The sequence below is a fragment of the Ochotona curzoniae genome, unplaced genomic scaffold (genome assembly GCF_017591425.1).
Source record: "Ochotona curzoniae isolate NIBS_2020 unplaced genomic scaffold, NIBS_Ocur_1.0 contig_1071, whole genome shotgun sequence".
Taxonomy (NCBI): Eukaryota; Metazoa; Chordata; class Mammalia; order Lagomorpha; family Ochotonidae; genus Ochotona; species Ochotona curzoniae.
In genome coordinates this window covers 155,588-171,675 of record NW_024464939.1, presented here as the reverse complement: position 1 = coordinate 171,675, position 16,088 = coordinate 155,588, and the positions used below count along the sequence as shown (strand labels likewise).

Sequence of the window (16,088 nt, the reverse complement as noted above, 5' to 3'; positions counted from 1 at the left end):
GCGATTCATAACTTTTGAAATATCAAAACCACTTGAGCGAGAACCTCAGAGCATACCCTACATCCGGGACCTGGGGAGGGTGGGCAATTGGGTGGGCCTTCTCCCTTAATACCCCCCTTTAAACATGAAGGAAGCATTATTGAAACAATATGGAACTAATAGTCTTACCCACTTTCCTATAGCCCTTGAGCCTTTTTACCCTAATTAACTATTATACAATTTAAATCATTAATTAATTAATTTAAAAAATACAGTGCCAGTTATTTCAAATTGTCACTGAGCTAGAAACCTACACGGGAAAGCATCACTAATCCTCTGATGTATCCTCCTCCTTTGAATTCCATATTAACATTCTCCTTCTCACAAGGCACAGCTGTTCTGCAGCTGTTGGCAGCAATCACAAGCCTTGAAGTCTAACCCGTGACCTAAGACAAAGAACCGTTGTTCGGCCATGGTGCTCAGTGCAGTAAATGTAGAGCACACATTCGCAGATGACTACATGGAAAAGAGAGTGCACAGGAGGGAGGGGAGCAGAGCGCTTTTGCAAGCTTCTCAGGTGGTAAATTACTGATTCTAAAAAGGGAGAGGCATTTTATTCCCAGAAAGTCTTCACAAAAGAAACATCAAAATGGGGCCTCCTCTTCTCATTAGGCACATGAAATCCATTTCATTGTGTTTCAAGACATTCCATTACCCTCTGCTCAGAGCTGAGGAGCTGGGCTGTGGCTTTCCCAAAGCTGATTGCTAACACTTTATCATTTGCTATGGAGCTACCCAAAGCAGTGAAAAAGAGGAAGTCAGATTGTATAAAAGGCTGCTCAGCTCCACTGAAGAGCCCTCGTCCATGATTAGCAGCTATGCAAGCTTGTTAGTTTCCGAATGACTGGCTTTTTTTGTTAGATTTTGGTGGTGCTCACCCTTTCAGACATTGCATAACACATGGTTGGGAATTCCACTATGTTTTAGCGATGTCCTAATAATTACGTATTCATTTAGAAAACTTGGTCCTACAGGGTCCTTTTTACCAGCCTGTTCTCAAATAAAGTGGCTTTCCCTAATACATGATACAGAAACTTTACAAGGTCCATCTGTGGGTTTCAAGTGCCTTAGCCAATATTAACTGCCTAAATACGCTATAGGAGGGAGAGTTTCGCCAAAGCCTTTTCCAGCTTGTCACTGCAAACAACAACTCCAGGAAGGACCAACTGTTGGTGGGCATTACTTTGATATCTTCCTTACACATATCTAAGGCAGGTTTCTCCTTGATGTTACTTTCTTTGTTTAAATGGCCATTTATCTTCTCAATGGTGTCTTTCCTATCACTCACCTTTCTCCATTTTGTCAAATATTTAGACTTACTGAATTCTCAGGCCTCTAACATATTCAAGGTCAATTAGTTTGAAAGGCTTTCCTCATCATTTTTATATTTTCAAGTTATACACATTTGCAAGGCAAATTTGAATGTCACTATCTGTATAAAATGGACTTTAATCCCTCTATCCATATCTAATCTTTTACTCTCCATATTCTACAGCATAGATTCAGTGTTTCTGTTTTACATATGAATTCAAGTTTAGCATTCTTAAGAACTAGCATATTACAAAGGTATCTTAATATCATTAACAGTGTCTTTTAAAGTCTTTCCATCCTTTGAACTGCTTAATTAAAATTTCTGAATAGATGAAGGACAGTAAAAGGAAGTACAGAATGGTCTTTCAAGAAGCAAATGATTAGACAAGCACCCAGTGGAGGCCACTATCACTCTCTTTTAAGTGCACTGAATCTCATTTCTGGTTTGCATTAATATAAGGACAATGTCCCTCAACTGGTTTTCCATCAACATGGAGTCACACACACACACAAAATCATTATACGAAAATATTTTGCCTTTCTTGGCGAGTTTGCTCTTCCGTAGTTTCCATAGCACATTCCAAAGAATTCTGGAGAGATTGCAACTGATTCATGGTCTCCTTCAGTAAAAACCGAGTTACAAATTGTTCCAAATTGGAGGCCTCTTGGTAGTCCTATAGGCAACAAAACAAATGCAATTAGTTTTGTCAGGAAAGATTAGGTTTCTGCCCCAGGGACCCATCATTCACAGATTCATCCATGAGAAAGAGTAGAGGAAGGGAGGAGAGATGCGTTGGGCTGTGATGGCTTGGACAGAGTTCTAACCACCTTCTGGAACTTGATAGAAAGAATCACTGAGGTGACTGGAAACCTCACCTCTTCCTCACCTGTTTCAATTGTAGAAAATGAATAAAAGAGAGCAGAAGTAAGGCATAGAGTCTGCAGAAAGAAAAGGCTGAGCTCTAACTTAAGATTTGTCCTGTGTTTCACTGAAGTGGTGACCATGCCATTGTATATATTCTCAATCACCCACAAAATGCAGCAACATTTTTGAATTTTACTTCCTTCCTTCTGGGTGCATGTATTATTCTTGACATGTATTTTGCTGAAATCAAAGGAAATTATGAGTACTTATTCTGAAATTCACAAAAATGTTAAGCTTGGAGTATTTAAAGTTTACTCAATCTGTGAAAACCTCTCTTTCACTAATTTTACCTGCAGCTCATTAGCAGTTAACTTCTGCCATTACGCACCAGCCACAAAACACTGCTTGTTCCGCCAGCTCAGTTTGCTACAGAGATTGCTGCAAAACTGATAACTGGGCTTGCAAGAGTGATCCGAGTGTACAGATGAGCTACGGATGGTACTAGCTGTTGCTTTTGTTTTTTGAAAGTCTCAGGGTATCTGGCACAATGGTTAAATCGCCACTCTGTGAAACCACATATCAAAGTGGATACGTGTTTCGAGTTCTGGCTGCGCTGCTTTTTATCCAGCATTGTGCCAGCGTGCATCCTGAGAGGCAGAGAGAGAGATGGCTCACATGCTTGGGCTCCTGGCACCTATATGGGAAACCATAATGGAGTTCTAGGTTCCCGGCTCTGGCCATGTTGCCATGTGGAGAGTGAGCGAGCAGAAGAAACGTGTCTGCCTTTCTTCCTAGGACACCTGCCATTCAAATAAATATTAAAAATCTCTAAAAAATCAAGTCATAAACAGAACTAAAAAAGAAATCGGATTGATGTGGGATGATCTGCTTTTAGATACATTCCTTCAGTTCATGGGACCAGCTACCTAAATCTGAGTTTTGAGAGTCTGGAGTGGAAATGCTATAATCAGGTTCAGCCAGGGGAAAAATTGCTCACCTTTGACTCTAAACAAAATGATTTGTTGGCTGGAGATACAAAACTGAAAGGAACGATGGTGACAAGATAATGCTTGCAAATGTATTCTATACATTTATATCTTATATTTCTCATATCTTATATTTTTCATATTTATATTTTATAGTTCTCATTTATCAATCAAGCACACCTTCCAACTAAAAAATACTGTATGCATCTATCAACTCTGAATCAGGCGACATTGGACTGTGGTTTCCTTATCTAAATTACTTCAGAATGTTCCTGTTAACAGAAAAAAAAATGAATATCATTTGAAAAATTCTTTCCTAATTTGCAATAGCGAAAAGCTTCAGTCATCAGTCTCTTTGTCGGTTTTGTCTCTTTTGTCGGTTTTGCAAGCAGCCAACAGAGGACATTTTCTTATCCGCCCTACTTAGTAGTCGTATTTAAAACAACAAAAAATTCTAATATTTTAATTCTATTTTGGAAAATCACTACGAAACAAACATTGCATACAATAACGATCATACAAATTTGCTACTTATTGGCAGCACAATTTCAGAATTATTCTTAAAATTTATTTGAAAGACAGATTTATAGAGAAAGAGTCTTTTACTGGCTGTCTCACTCCCCAAATGCCTTGGAACAGTCAGGACGGGACCGGGACCAGGTCAAAGGTCTTCCGCATGGTTTCAGGCGCCCAAGCACCTGAGCATCTTCTGCTGCTTTCCTAAATGCATGACTAGGATCAGAAGCCGAGAAGTTAGGATTGGAATCAGCACCCATATGGGATGGCAGCTGCTGGATTAATCTGTTATGCACAACACTGGCCCTTCAAAATTATTTTCAATCTCTTTGAAACATTAAAAAGGAGAGAGATCTCATGCACTACGTATATACAATTATTTTTAAAGGATTTATTTATTTTTATTGCAAAGTAAAATATACAGAGAGGAGGAGAGACAGTAAGAAAGATCTTCCGTCCGATGATTTACTCCCCAAGTGAGCACAATGGCCAGTGCTGAGCCAATCCAAAGCCAGGAGCCAGGAACTTCCTCCAGGTCTCCCATGCACGGGTACAGGGTCCCAAAGCTTTGGGCCGTCCTCAACTGCTTTCCCAGGCCACAAGCAGGGAGCTGGAAGGGAAGCGGGGTGCTGCCAGGATTAGAATTGGTGCCCACATGGGCTTCTGGTGCATTGGAACCAAGGACCTTAGCTGCTAGGCCAACGCATCAGGCCCCCTGCATACATACAATTTTAAGAGCATATGGCCTAGCGGCTAAAGTCCTCTCCTTGAACGCGCCAGGATCCCATGTGGGCACTGGTTCTAATCCCGGCAGCTCCATTTCCCATCCAGCTCCCTACTTGTGCCCTGGGAAAGCAGTTGAGGACGGCCCAATGCTTTGGGATCCTTGCACCTGTGTGGGAGACCTGGAGGAAGTTCCTGGCTCCTGGCTTCGGATTGGCACAGTACCGGCCATTGCACTCACTTGGGGAGTGAGTTGTCAGATGGAAGAGCACATCATGTGCTTCTTTAAATCAAGGATACCTTTGTTTTGAGTTGGAAAGAAAACACAGTGATAGAACAAAATATTTGATTCTTTCTATATCATTATTTCCATTTCATCTACATATGCTTTCAAAATAAAATTATAAAAATGAAGACAAAAACATAATTACAGAGTCCAAGTTTGTGCAAACTCTATTTGCATTTCAGTATATACTGTGATTAATTAAAAACAAATGATAATATGCTTAATACCCATTGGTAGGCAGCTTTAAGGAGTAAAGAACATGTGTCATTATTCAGCAATGAAACATAGTGTTGGCTTGACTCTTGTCTCATTTGGATGTTACATTTTTGTCATGTTAGAACTTTACAAAGAGATTTTCTTTTTTTTTTTCTTTGTCAACTCCCTAACACTTTAGGTCAAATTTAAACACTGATTGCTACTGTTAGATTTTAGCTTCTTAAATGCAGAGGTTAAATATTAACTCCTATATTCCTCATGGCATATTGAATGAGTAGATACTTATTCAATATTTAATTGCAGATAAATTTTTAACCCTGAGAAATCACTGCATTTGCTATTATAATCTCACAGATAGATCTTAAAATTTCAGTTATTTGAGGCAAATTGTGTCAGATAATTAGCTCTTTCATTATTGCGCCCCATCACAGCAAACAGGAAATTGTCCTGTTCTACTACTGTATTCCTCTGATGAGAGTCTGCTAGCACTATTGCCACTAGCCAGATAACATTAAGAAACCAGCATATCGAGAATTGAACATACATAGCAGTATGCATCTCCACTCCTGAATAAAAGATGGACTGCCAATAAAACTGCTAAATACACCTTGACAATAGGACGTGGGGCTTTCTACCACTGTCTACAGCTGCGATGGCACGATGCACTTAAAGAGCAGGATGATGGACTTGTGATGGTTGCTGAGCAACTATGCTAGTGTTATAACATTGGGGAAACCGGTTGTGGAGAGGAAGAATGGGGAGGTTGGAAGGGAAAATCTCTGGACCAATAGAACTGTATCATGAAAAATAAAATTAACAACAGGCACAACCATTGGTTCATCTGCATGATGTAACTGTTGACGAAGAGAGGAGAGTGGAGCTAAAGATCTGGGGGATTATGATTTTTGAATGGACTACGAAGGTTTGCTGTTATACGCTGCCCTTTGGTGATAAGGGAAACAAGAACGTATTTTCTGATACGGCTGCTTTTTTTTCCAGGCTCAGCCCAGGGCGCTTTCTCCAAACAATTTTTCCTCTCTGGGGCCCACGACACGACTCCTGTTTCCCTCCCTTCTGTGTGTTCCTATACCTAATCTCTCCCTAGGATACAGGGTTGGCCATTTCGTGCTGCAGTAGATTGCTTCTTTGTTGACTTCTTCGTGTTGAGCCAGATCCTTCACAAAGAGACTACGTACAGAGCACGTCAGAAACAAAGTGGCACATGGAAAGCTAGGTGCCAGAGGCAAGGTCTAGATCCATGAAGTGCTTTTCTCACTCCTCAGTTGCCAGCTGCTTCCCCCAGACTCTGGCCCTTGCTGCTTGCAGAAGCTGCTTCCCAGCTTGCAGGATCACATGGATTCTGGAATAAAGGGAAACTCAACTTTGCTCTTAACAGGTGGTTTGTCCCTCCTTCATGTTCTGGACCATTTGGTAGTCACCTTCTCTTCCCTTACTCTGAATCCTAAGGTGGCACCAATCCAATTGCCCTTCCTTTCTCTCAGATACACAGATGTTCCTTTGCAAGGCAGTGGCAAAAGAAGGCAGGTGGGAAATTAAACAGGTAACAAACTGGAAAATGTCAAAGCTTGGCCATTTTTCTTCTCCAAAAGTGCATTGGTAGTGCTGGTAACTCTCACGAAGATTAACAGGCATACTTTCCTTTGAGTAAAACCTAGAATTGTGGAGAATGTCCAATCAGTTATGTATTGACTTACTGATAAGGAACAAAAGTAGAAATTGTTAGCCAAGCAGTGTTAAAACTTGCATTTCTGCTTGTGCAAAAAGCCAGAGTGTGAACTGGCTTTTGTACATTTTGTTTTGTGGAGCTAAAACAGGGCTAATACATAACATTCATGTTAAAATTCTAGCACTGGAAGCCTAGTGCTTCAAAAACTGGCTTCTCAGGGCACAGCCCCTGTGCATCTTAACCAAGAGCTCATTTCTCAGTCAGCAAGCTCTGGAACACAGAGACCAAATCTATAAACCTACTATGAGTCGTTTGAGTTGAGTAGGAAAATGGGAGCATCAGACTTCCCTGTTGGTGTAGTCTTATTTAAAACTACTCAAGTTGGGGCCTGGCGTGGTGGCTCAGTGGTTAAGGTCCTTGCCTTGCATGCCCGGGATCCCATATGGGCGCCAGTTCTATCCCGGCAGCACCGCTTCCCATCCAGTTCCCTGCCTGTGCCCTGGGAAAGCAGTCGAGGACGGCCCAAAGCCTTGGGACCCTGCACCCGCGTGGGAGACCCAGAAGAGGCTCCTGGCTTTGGTTCGGCATAGCATCGGCCGTTGCGCTCACTTGGGGAGTGAATCATCGGACGGAAGATCTTCCTCTCTGTCTCTCCTCTCTGTATATTCGCCTTTCCAATAATAATAATAATAATAATAATAATAATAATAAATCTTTAAAACTACTCAAGTTAGTGACATCTAGCCTTGGATCTTCTTGTATATGGATCACACACATTGGATTTAGCTGGGGATGCTGTTTCTGACTGCCTTGGGTGTAAGTAAGCTCCTGTGGCTCTCACTATTTTTAAGTAGGACATCTGTATTAGTTTCTTTAACAAGAAGAAAAAAATCACTTTATAAAGATAGGGTGTCTTCTTTTTTTATACTCCTCCAAAACAGGCCTTCACACATTTTCCCAGCCCTATTTATTTTTCAATAGTCTTTAGATTTCATTTTGAATAGTATATATATATAATAGACATATTTCATAGTGGAAGAACACTGCATCAAATTTAAGCCTTAATATTTAAAAATTAAAGAATTGATTCTTAATTAAATGTTTTATAAATGAACAGGGGTTAACTCCAGATATATCTTAGGAAATCTTAGATGATACACAAGAGATCAAAATAATTTCAGGGCAGATTTCTAAGTATTGAATCTATAATTGATTCTCAGCTTAACGAGACAGCTTATAATTTTGGAATATAATATTAATTAGTCAATAAGTTCAAATAATGTACAAGAATCTTCTTAACCCATTATACTAGTTCTCAATCAGAAAACATATATCAAAAGTGAGCTACCTGCCTTAAGATTTATATATCCCTTCACTCATTTGAAAGGCGGGGGAGCAGGAGAATGAGGGAGAGCAGAAATAGAGTCCATCCGAGGGAGTCCAGCCATTGCCAAACAGCTGTAACAGCTCAAACTGCACAGGCAAAGTTAGAGAGCAAGAAACTCCAGCCTTGTCCCCAGTATTGAGTGGTGGGGCAGCTTTTGGGTTATTTTCTGGATTTGCGTTATCTTCTGGTATCTGCCCAGATGAATTGGCAAGAAGGTGGATCAGAAGTGGAGCTAGGCAATGCTGGTCCCTCAGTGGTTTAGTTTTCTGCGCCACAATGACAGCCCCTGAGACAAGTTACATTGTTTAAGATCTTTACTTCGACAAACTTCAGTAGGAAAGGCTCATGCTAAAGCTGTCATGGACTTAATTCATGGATGCTTCTTTTTTTCTGGCTGCAGTTAGCGATCTGATTTACACCTGCAGATGTGAACGTGTGAGCTCTTAAGATGTCTTCGTCTAAAGAACAATCCCATTTTGCTGGGAACTAATACTTTCCACAAGTAGCATTTTGCAAAAATACACACGAATGTGGGAGTGAGAAAATTTACAGAGTTAGCCCAAACCTGGAAACTGAGAGCTAACAGATACAGACACAGGTCATATTCATGGGGACGTATTAACACAGTATGATGTTTGAGAATCTGCATTTGAGGGCTGTGTTGTGGTATAAGGTCAGCATTCCACACGGACACAAGTTTAATTGCCAGCTCTGTTCCTTTTCAGATCCAGCTCCCCACTAAAGCACCTGGGGGAAGCAGTGGAAGATGGCCCAAGTGCTTGGGCCTCTGCATCCAAATGTCACATGGAAGACACAGATGAGACTTCTGCTTGGGCCTGGGCCAGCCCTGGCTGTTGCGGCCAATTGGGAAGTGGACCAGTGGATGGAAGATCTCTCTCTGCCTTTCAGTTCTCTCTGTTTAGTCTATCTTTGCAAAAAAAAAAAAAAAAAAAAAAAAGATTTTTTTGAAAATCTGGGTCTGGTGCAAGTCACACATAAGTTCTGACCTGCACGTGTGTCACTCATGAACTGCGTGGACTTGCAGACATATTCATTGTCTTTAACACTTTAGTTTCTTAAAAGTGAGTAAGAATAGTTATACGCTCAGAACTAGGATTAAGTGGAATTTAACCTGCAGGGCACACAGTATGGTTCCTGGTTCACAGCTTTTTTTTTTTAAAGATTTATTTTTATTGTTTTTTTCATTGGAAAGGCAGATATACAGAGGGGAGAGACAGAGAGGAAGATCTTCCGTCCGATGAGTCACTCCCCAAGTGAGCACAACGGCCGCTGCTATGCCAATCCGAAGCCAGGAGCCTCTTCTGGGTCTCCCACGCAGGTGCAGGGTCCCAAGGCTTTGGGCCGTCCTCAACTGCTTTCCCAGGCCACAGGCAGGGAGCTGGAAGGGAAGCGGGGCTGCCGGGATTAGAACCAGCGCCCATATGGGATCCTGGGGCGTGAAAGGCGAGGACCTTAACCACTGCGCCACCGCAGGGGGCCCTGGTTCACAGCTTTTGATAAATGTTTCTTTTTGGTGCCTGTAAACCCCAGGAGAAGGGGCATTACAAAGAGCCACAGCCAGATCATTGGTTGAGAAGTCACAAGGCTTGAGTTTGCCAACGTGATAATAGCTCATCTCTGAACTGTTACTAGAAAAAAATGAACGGCTGATATGTGGCAAATAGTAGTAGCAGCAGCAGAACTCTTCCCAAGTTCTTTCCGCAGGTGTTTCCTCCTTCACAACTGCTACATTCATTTTCTAAAATGATAGATGTACATTTTATACACGTTTGCACTCTCCTAAAGAGGTGACCAGTGCAGGCCTCACTTTTTCTCAGTGTAGGTCTCAGGTCCTGGGGATGGCAGTCTGAACTTGTGCAGAACTAGCCCGGTGTATCCCTGTCCACTGCAGAAAAAAAATGGAAACCTGTATGTGCATGAAAGGATTAGCTCAGTGTAATTGGGAAAAAGTATAGCTGGCTGGAGAAATTACTTTAAATGTTTTAGATTATATATTTTTTAAAAAATATAGAATTCGGTTACAAATTTAGTGAATTTCTCCATGCTTGGTTTCTCATCAAGGATAGCACAAGTGATACTATTTATAAGCCTAACCATATGTTGCATGCTTTCTATTTTGTACTTCCTCTTTAACTCCTTTGAATTCTGTTAGCCACGGCTTCCTACAAGGCATCTTCTAGAAAACCCTCCCCCCCAAAGTCTTTGTTAATCTCTGACTTACTTATTTTTTCTATCTCTCCCAGATTTTTACATATATGTTGACTAATACTGTTGTCTGGTCTAACTTTATCTAGCTCTTACAAAAGTTGCAATAGCTCCGTGCAATAAAACTGGATGACAAGACATGCTCTTTAGCAGCAAATTACAAATGGGTAAGAATAAAATAACCCACAGCCACGAGAAAGGCATTGCATGAAATCACTGGACATGTACGAAGAGACAAAAGGCTCTGTCACAGATGTGAGAACAAAAGTAGTCAACAGATGCTCACTAGAATAGCAATGATCAAGCTGAGAGAAGCAGCTGAAGCTGGAAGCTGTTTTCACTCCAGCATGGCTGAGCACAAATATGAGAGAGGACACCAAAAAATCCTGCCAAGGCATGATGCAAATCCCTGTGAATTCTTGAAATTCACCATCCTAAGTGCCATATTGGGAGGGATCTGCCAGGAGCAGGATCAGAACTGAGCAGCATGAGTCACAAAGACAGAGCAAAGCAAATCCAGATGAAAGACGTGCAGGAAGAAGCAGGACGAGGGAGTTGCAAAGGGAAAGCTAGTGTATTTTTCAACATCACAAAGACAGCCAGTGAAGATGCAGCTCTGAGAAGCCAGAAAATGTAATTCAGAGCACAACTTCTTTTGAAAAATCAAACTTTTTCTTGTCAGAGAAAATAACAGCGAGAAGTTTAAGGCTAAATTCTATACAATGAGAATTAGTTCTGGCCCTGGCTGTTCATTTTCTGATCCAGCTCTCCATTAATATGCTTGGGAAAGCAGCAGAAAAATGGTCCAGGTACTCAGGACCCTGTAGGAGACTCAGGTGGAATGTCAGGCCCCTGTCTTTGGTGCAGCCTTGGTCATTGGGGCTGGCCATTAGAACAGTGAACTCAGGGATGAAAGATCTCTCTACCCCAACCTCTCTCTCTATCTATAACTCAGTAAATAAATCATTTGCAAATAGGCCAAAAGATACATTTTTTAAAGATTTACTTTATTTTTATTGCAAAGTCAGATATACAGAGAGGAGGAGAGACACAGAGGAAGATCTTCCATCAGATAATTCATTCCCCAAACGGCTGCAATGGCCGAAGCTGAGCCAATCTGAAGCCAGGAGTCTGCAGCCTCTTCTGGGTCACCTACATGGGTGCAGGATTTCAAGACTTTGGGTAGTCACTGCTTTCTCAGGCCATGAGCAGGGAGCTGGATGGGAAGCTGGCACCCATATAGGATCCCAGCATGAGCAGGGCAAGGATTTTAGCTGCTAGGTTACCATGACAGGTCACAAAAGATACATTTTCTTACAGATTAATTTATTATTAACTTGAAAGGTGGATTTAGAGAGACAAGAAAGGGAGAGGGAAAAAGAGCGAGATATTTTCCTGCTGGTTCACTCCCTAAATGGCTACAACAGCCAGAGCTGAGCTGATCTGACATTGGAGTGAGGTGGCTCCTCTGGGTCTCTCATGCAGGAGCCCATGGACTGGGGTAATCCTCCAGTGCCTACCCAGGACAGAAACACAGAGCTGAATGAGGAAGGGAGTAGCCAGGACACAGACTGATACTCATATGGGATGTGGTGCTGTAGGAGGATTAGCTTGCTTTGCCATCAGATAACCAAAATGAACTAGAAAAGTTTAAGAAATGATAACATAAAATATATATCAGAATTAAATTAATGTAGACATGAGATGTTAGAATTTGGAGAACAATTAGAAACAGGAGAAAAACATTTCAGAAAGTACAAGGAACACATTAATAAATAGAAAAAACCTGAAAAGAAAAAAAATATGTATAATAATTAAAACTAAGGAAATTGAGAGTGACAATATTAATGACAATTAATATCCAAAGTGGTGTAGCAAGCTAACCCTTTGCTTGCAGTGCTGTTAAATTGCCATACCAAATGCTCCACCTCAGATCCAGCCAGTGCTGTAGCCTGGGAAAGCAGCAGGGGATCACCAGCCTTCGGCTCCTGCACCCATAGGGGAGACACAGAAGAAGCTCTTGGCTCCTGGCTTCAGACAGGTTTAGCTCTGGCAACTGCTGCCATTTTGTTAGTAAACCAGCTGATACAAGCACTCTTTCTCTATCACACTTTTTTTCTCTCTCTCTCTCTAACTCTGATTGCCAAGTAAAAATAAGTAAACCTTTTTTAAGAAACAAGAGTATCCAACAGTTTGATGAAAAATACCAGAGGGTGACCCATGCACTGGAGACCCTGTCATCCAGGTGGAAGACCTGGAACACAGTTTTTGCTTCTTGCTTTTAACCTGGCCTAGCCCTGATCACTGTGGCCACCTGGAGAGTGAACTAACAGCTAGACGATTGCTGTTTCTCCCTCTTTCTGTAGCTCTGCATTTCAAACAAAATATTTTTTACACAAGTTTCTTTCTTGTAAAATTTGCAAGATTATGAAATACACTGCATATATGAAAATATTGACTAAGAACCAAATTATCAAATTTGGTTGTGTAATCTGTTCCTTAAATTCTTTGAACTCTTGTTTGTGCTTCTCATTGTGGATCAGAAGCTTCATAATGCGTTTTCTGAATTCTGTCCCCCATTTTCTCGACATCTTCCTCACTAAACTCTGCGGTTGGCATAGGGTTTTGCTCCTTTGCAGGGGAGTTTTCAGTAATATTCACTGTGCCTCTGACTCTCCTTTTGCTCTTGCACATTGTTCTTCTGGTTATCAGATTCTTTCCTTTGGGCAGGTTTCTAAGCTCTCTTACCCACAGCTCTAGAGTTTGATTTAATTATTGCCATTGGTACATAGCTCTTTGCTTCCAGCCAATTGTGCCACAACCTCCAGCCAGTTACAGGTCTGGGTTCTTATGTTAGATTTCCACCATGGTCTCTGTAGCCCCAGCTACCTGGCTCACCAATCTTCACCTCCTATGATACTGTGCTGAGGCTGCACTGTTGTCTGTACAACCTTTCTCCTTCTTCTGGTTGGAGCAGGTCCCAGGATTAGGGAGACACCAGGTGTCCTATACAATTATGTTGATGGTGGTGCTGACCTTGCTGGAACTTGTCTGCCATTATGTCTGGGTGCCACATGGACCTATTTTGACCAGTACGATGCCACAGTCGATATTATTTTCCTGCAGGACCAGTGCAATCCTTAGTGAATTCTTGCAAGCTCAGCACATGTGCAATTCACTGTTGTCCCCTGCAGTCCTAAAACTTTCGCCACACTACACAAAATGGCACCTGACGTGCCCCTACTACAGTTCTTGATCTGCTGGCCATCAGGTCTGAGGGCTCTCCAGACAGTCTTGGCTGGAATCTGTAGCATGCCACATTGCTACAGTTCACTGAGTCAGAAATGAGTTCACTCCCAGCTCAGTTTATGCTCAGGCCTTTCCCTTGCCTTTGCCTCCTGATGCAAAATGGTGCCCAATTTGGCTCTAGGAGGCTGACGGGGCTGTGAAATCCACCCTGTTCCCTCACTGCCCATCTGGGATGTGCCGCTCAGCCTCTGCTGCTGATCAAATCAAATGGTCCAGCAGGATGGGCAGTTGTTTGTCAGGGTTCACCTCCCAAGCTCCCAGTGAATATCTCTTCCCTCCTGGTTGCTGGTGGAGTTTAGATTGCCATTTCCTGAATCCTGCTGAATTATCAGTCACTGCAACACCACACCATTGTTTTCGCTACTTTCCTGTGTCTGTCAGTCTCCAGACACCCCTCTGCTGTAGTTCTGTTCTCTCCTATTTCCTGGAATGTGCCCTCCCTGCTTCATCCTGGTTAACTTTTTCTCCATCCGTTTAAATGTGTCCTTACCCCATTCTGCCATCTTGATTTTCCACCCATCATTTATGAAAAGGAATATTTGTGTGATAAAATTATAGTAAATCACAAGTAAACTTTTTATAGGAGAATTGTATGGTGGTCATTTTCAGGGTTGGTGGATTACAAATGGGAGAAGGAATCTGGAGGGGAATTTGTTCATTTTTATTTCTTAACCCAGGTGGTAATTATGAGAGAATTTGCGTAATCATGAAGTTCTACACTTGATTTGCATGGCTCTCCTGCTTGGTTTTTTTTACAGTCAAAACAATTAAGATAATGTTATTAGTGCAGATATGAAAACTATAGCCTTCTTTGCCTTGGATATGAATAAAGATTTCATGTACAGGGAGAAAAAAAAATGTACCCTGGAATACTAATATTATGGTCAGATCTGGTTTTGGTCCCTCAGGTAATAAAACCTTGAATAAACCTGGACTCTTTCTCTCTCTCTCAAAAAAAAAAAAAAAGGATATGCACAGGAAAATAGGCTGGTAGAAATGTCTTCTCTTTTATGTATGAGTAGTTTTAGAAATAGACAGACCAGAGGATGTAAAATGTAGGACTCTTGGCAGGCAGCAGGCTAGAAAAGTCTGCAAATACTTCCAAAGCAGAAATTTTTTATCACTTCTCATAAACTATTTGCTTAGTTGCCAGCCTGCATTTTTCTGGAGCTCTACGTAGAACCAAATGTTACGATTTTAGTATGAGGAGCACAGAGCAGCATTCATGCATAAATTGGGCTCAATTTTCATTTGTTGATGTTGATATAACATACAACAATAATTTCTTACTCATGAATACATGCTTTCCAACTTGCTGTTGTCATACTTGGATTTGAATACAATTTTTAAGCTCATGGTATTGATAAGATGCACTGGAGGCAGATGATACGCCTAGAAAACAGACACTTAGGATTTGACTTTTTAATAGTCCCTGGCAGATGAGGAGTTGTGTTCTCACCAGTCGTTTATTATGTTCAGATGGTGTGCCTAAATCACTGTGTTTGACTGTAAAATATACATCAATGACTGACCCATTCTTAAGCATCCTGTATGATCTTTCCACTTTCAAAGACAAATTTAACTTTTCTATGAACTAACATTGTGACAAAAGGAATAACAGTAATATAATAGCATATACTGTTCCAAACAATATAATATATGCAAAATTGTTAATACTTAATATATCAGCACTGATCTTTTTGGATTTAATTTGTCTTTGTGACCAATTTATAAATAGAGTATCAAAAACATTATAGTACTTTCTTAATTAGGAAAAAATAAAGCTGGGAATAGATTGCAGAAAAATACATAGCCAAAGGTTTGTCTCCAGTGAGAATTTAAAAATAAAATGCTATCTTTCATCACATAGAAAATGCCATTGACTATAAAATGAACCTCTATTTTAGGAGTTGGTATATCATTAGAAAGTGAAGTATCACCAATTAAATTTTATGCACAATTCCTTGAAAGACACATCCTGACTTCATAGTTACCAAAAGCAGAACAACATACATGGTGAAACATGATGTGTTGTTTATTACATTTCAGGGCAGCCATGACTGAAAGCAAAAGATTGATGATTTCTTTGTGGCTTTAATGTCATTGTCTTCTCCAAACCACATTCGTAAATTGGAACGTTATGTAAAGAGGTAGCATCTGCAATTTCTCACATGTTCAAGGAGATACACAACAAAAAGACTGAGTATACCTGAAATCACATTTATTTTCCTTTTATTTTTAGCAATGGGTTTGTCTTGCGGTGTCCTGGTTGATAAAGATACACTTAGAAACTGATTGGTATCTTTGTGGACATCAAGAAGAATGCATCAGGAGTTCATGATAGAAAGGGATTCTCTAGAATTAGCTAGCTAAAACAGCACCTCTCTATTTCTCTCTCTCTTTCTCTCATACATATACACTCTACTTAGATTATCAGAAATAAATTATTTCAAAGAGCTAGATGAGTGAAAATTATGGAGAAGATATGTAAGGAGAAATGTGTTTACAAAAATATACACGCAACCTATTTATCAGAT

General features: G+C 40.8%; 1 protein-coding gene across 1 annotated transcript in view; it reads right to left on the bottom strand.

Moving 5' to 3' along the window:
* The window catches only part of NECAB1 (N-terminal EF-hand calcium binding protein 1), a 203,502-nt gene that overhangs the window by 53,021 nt on the left and 134,393 nt on the right, over positions 1–16,088 (bottom strand). The window contains exon 6 of the mRNA XM_040993280.1: positions 1,888–2,024. Within this exon, the coding sequence (XP_040849214.1) occupies positions 1,888–2,024 (137 nt within the window). The remainder of the gene's footprint in view (positions 1–1,887; positions 2,025–16,088) is intronic.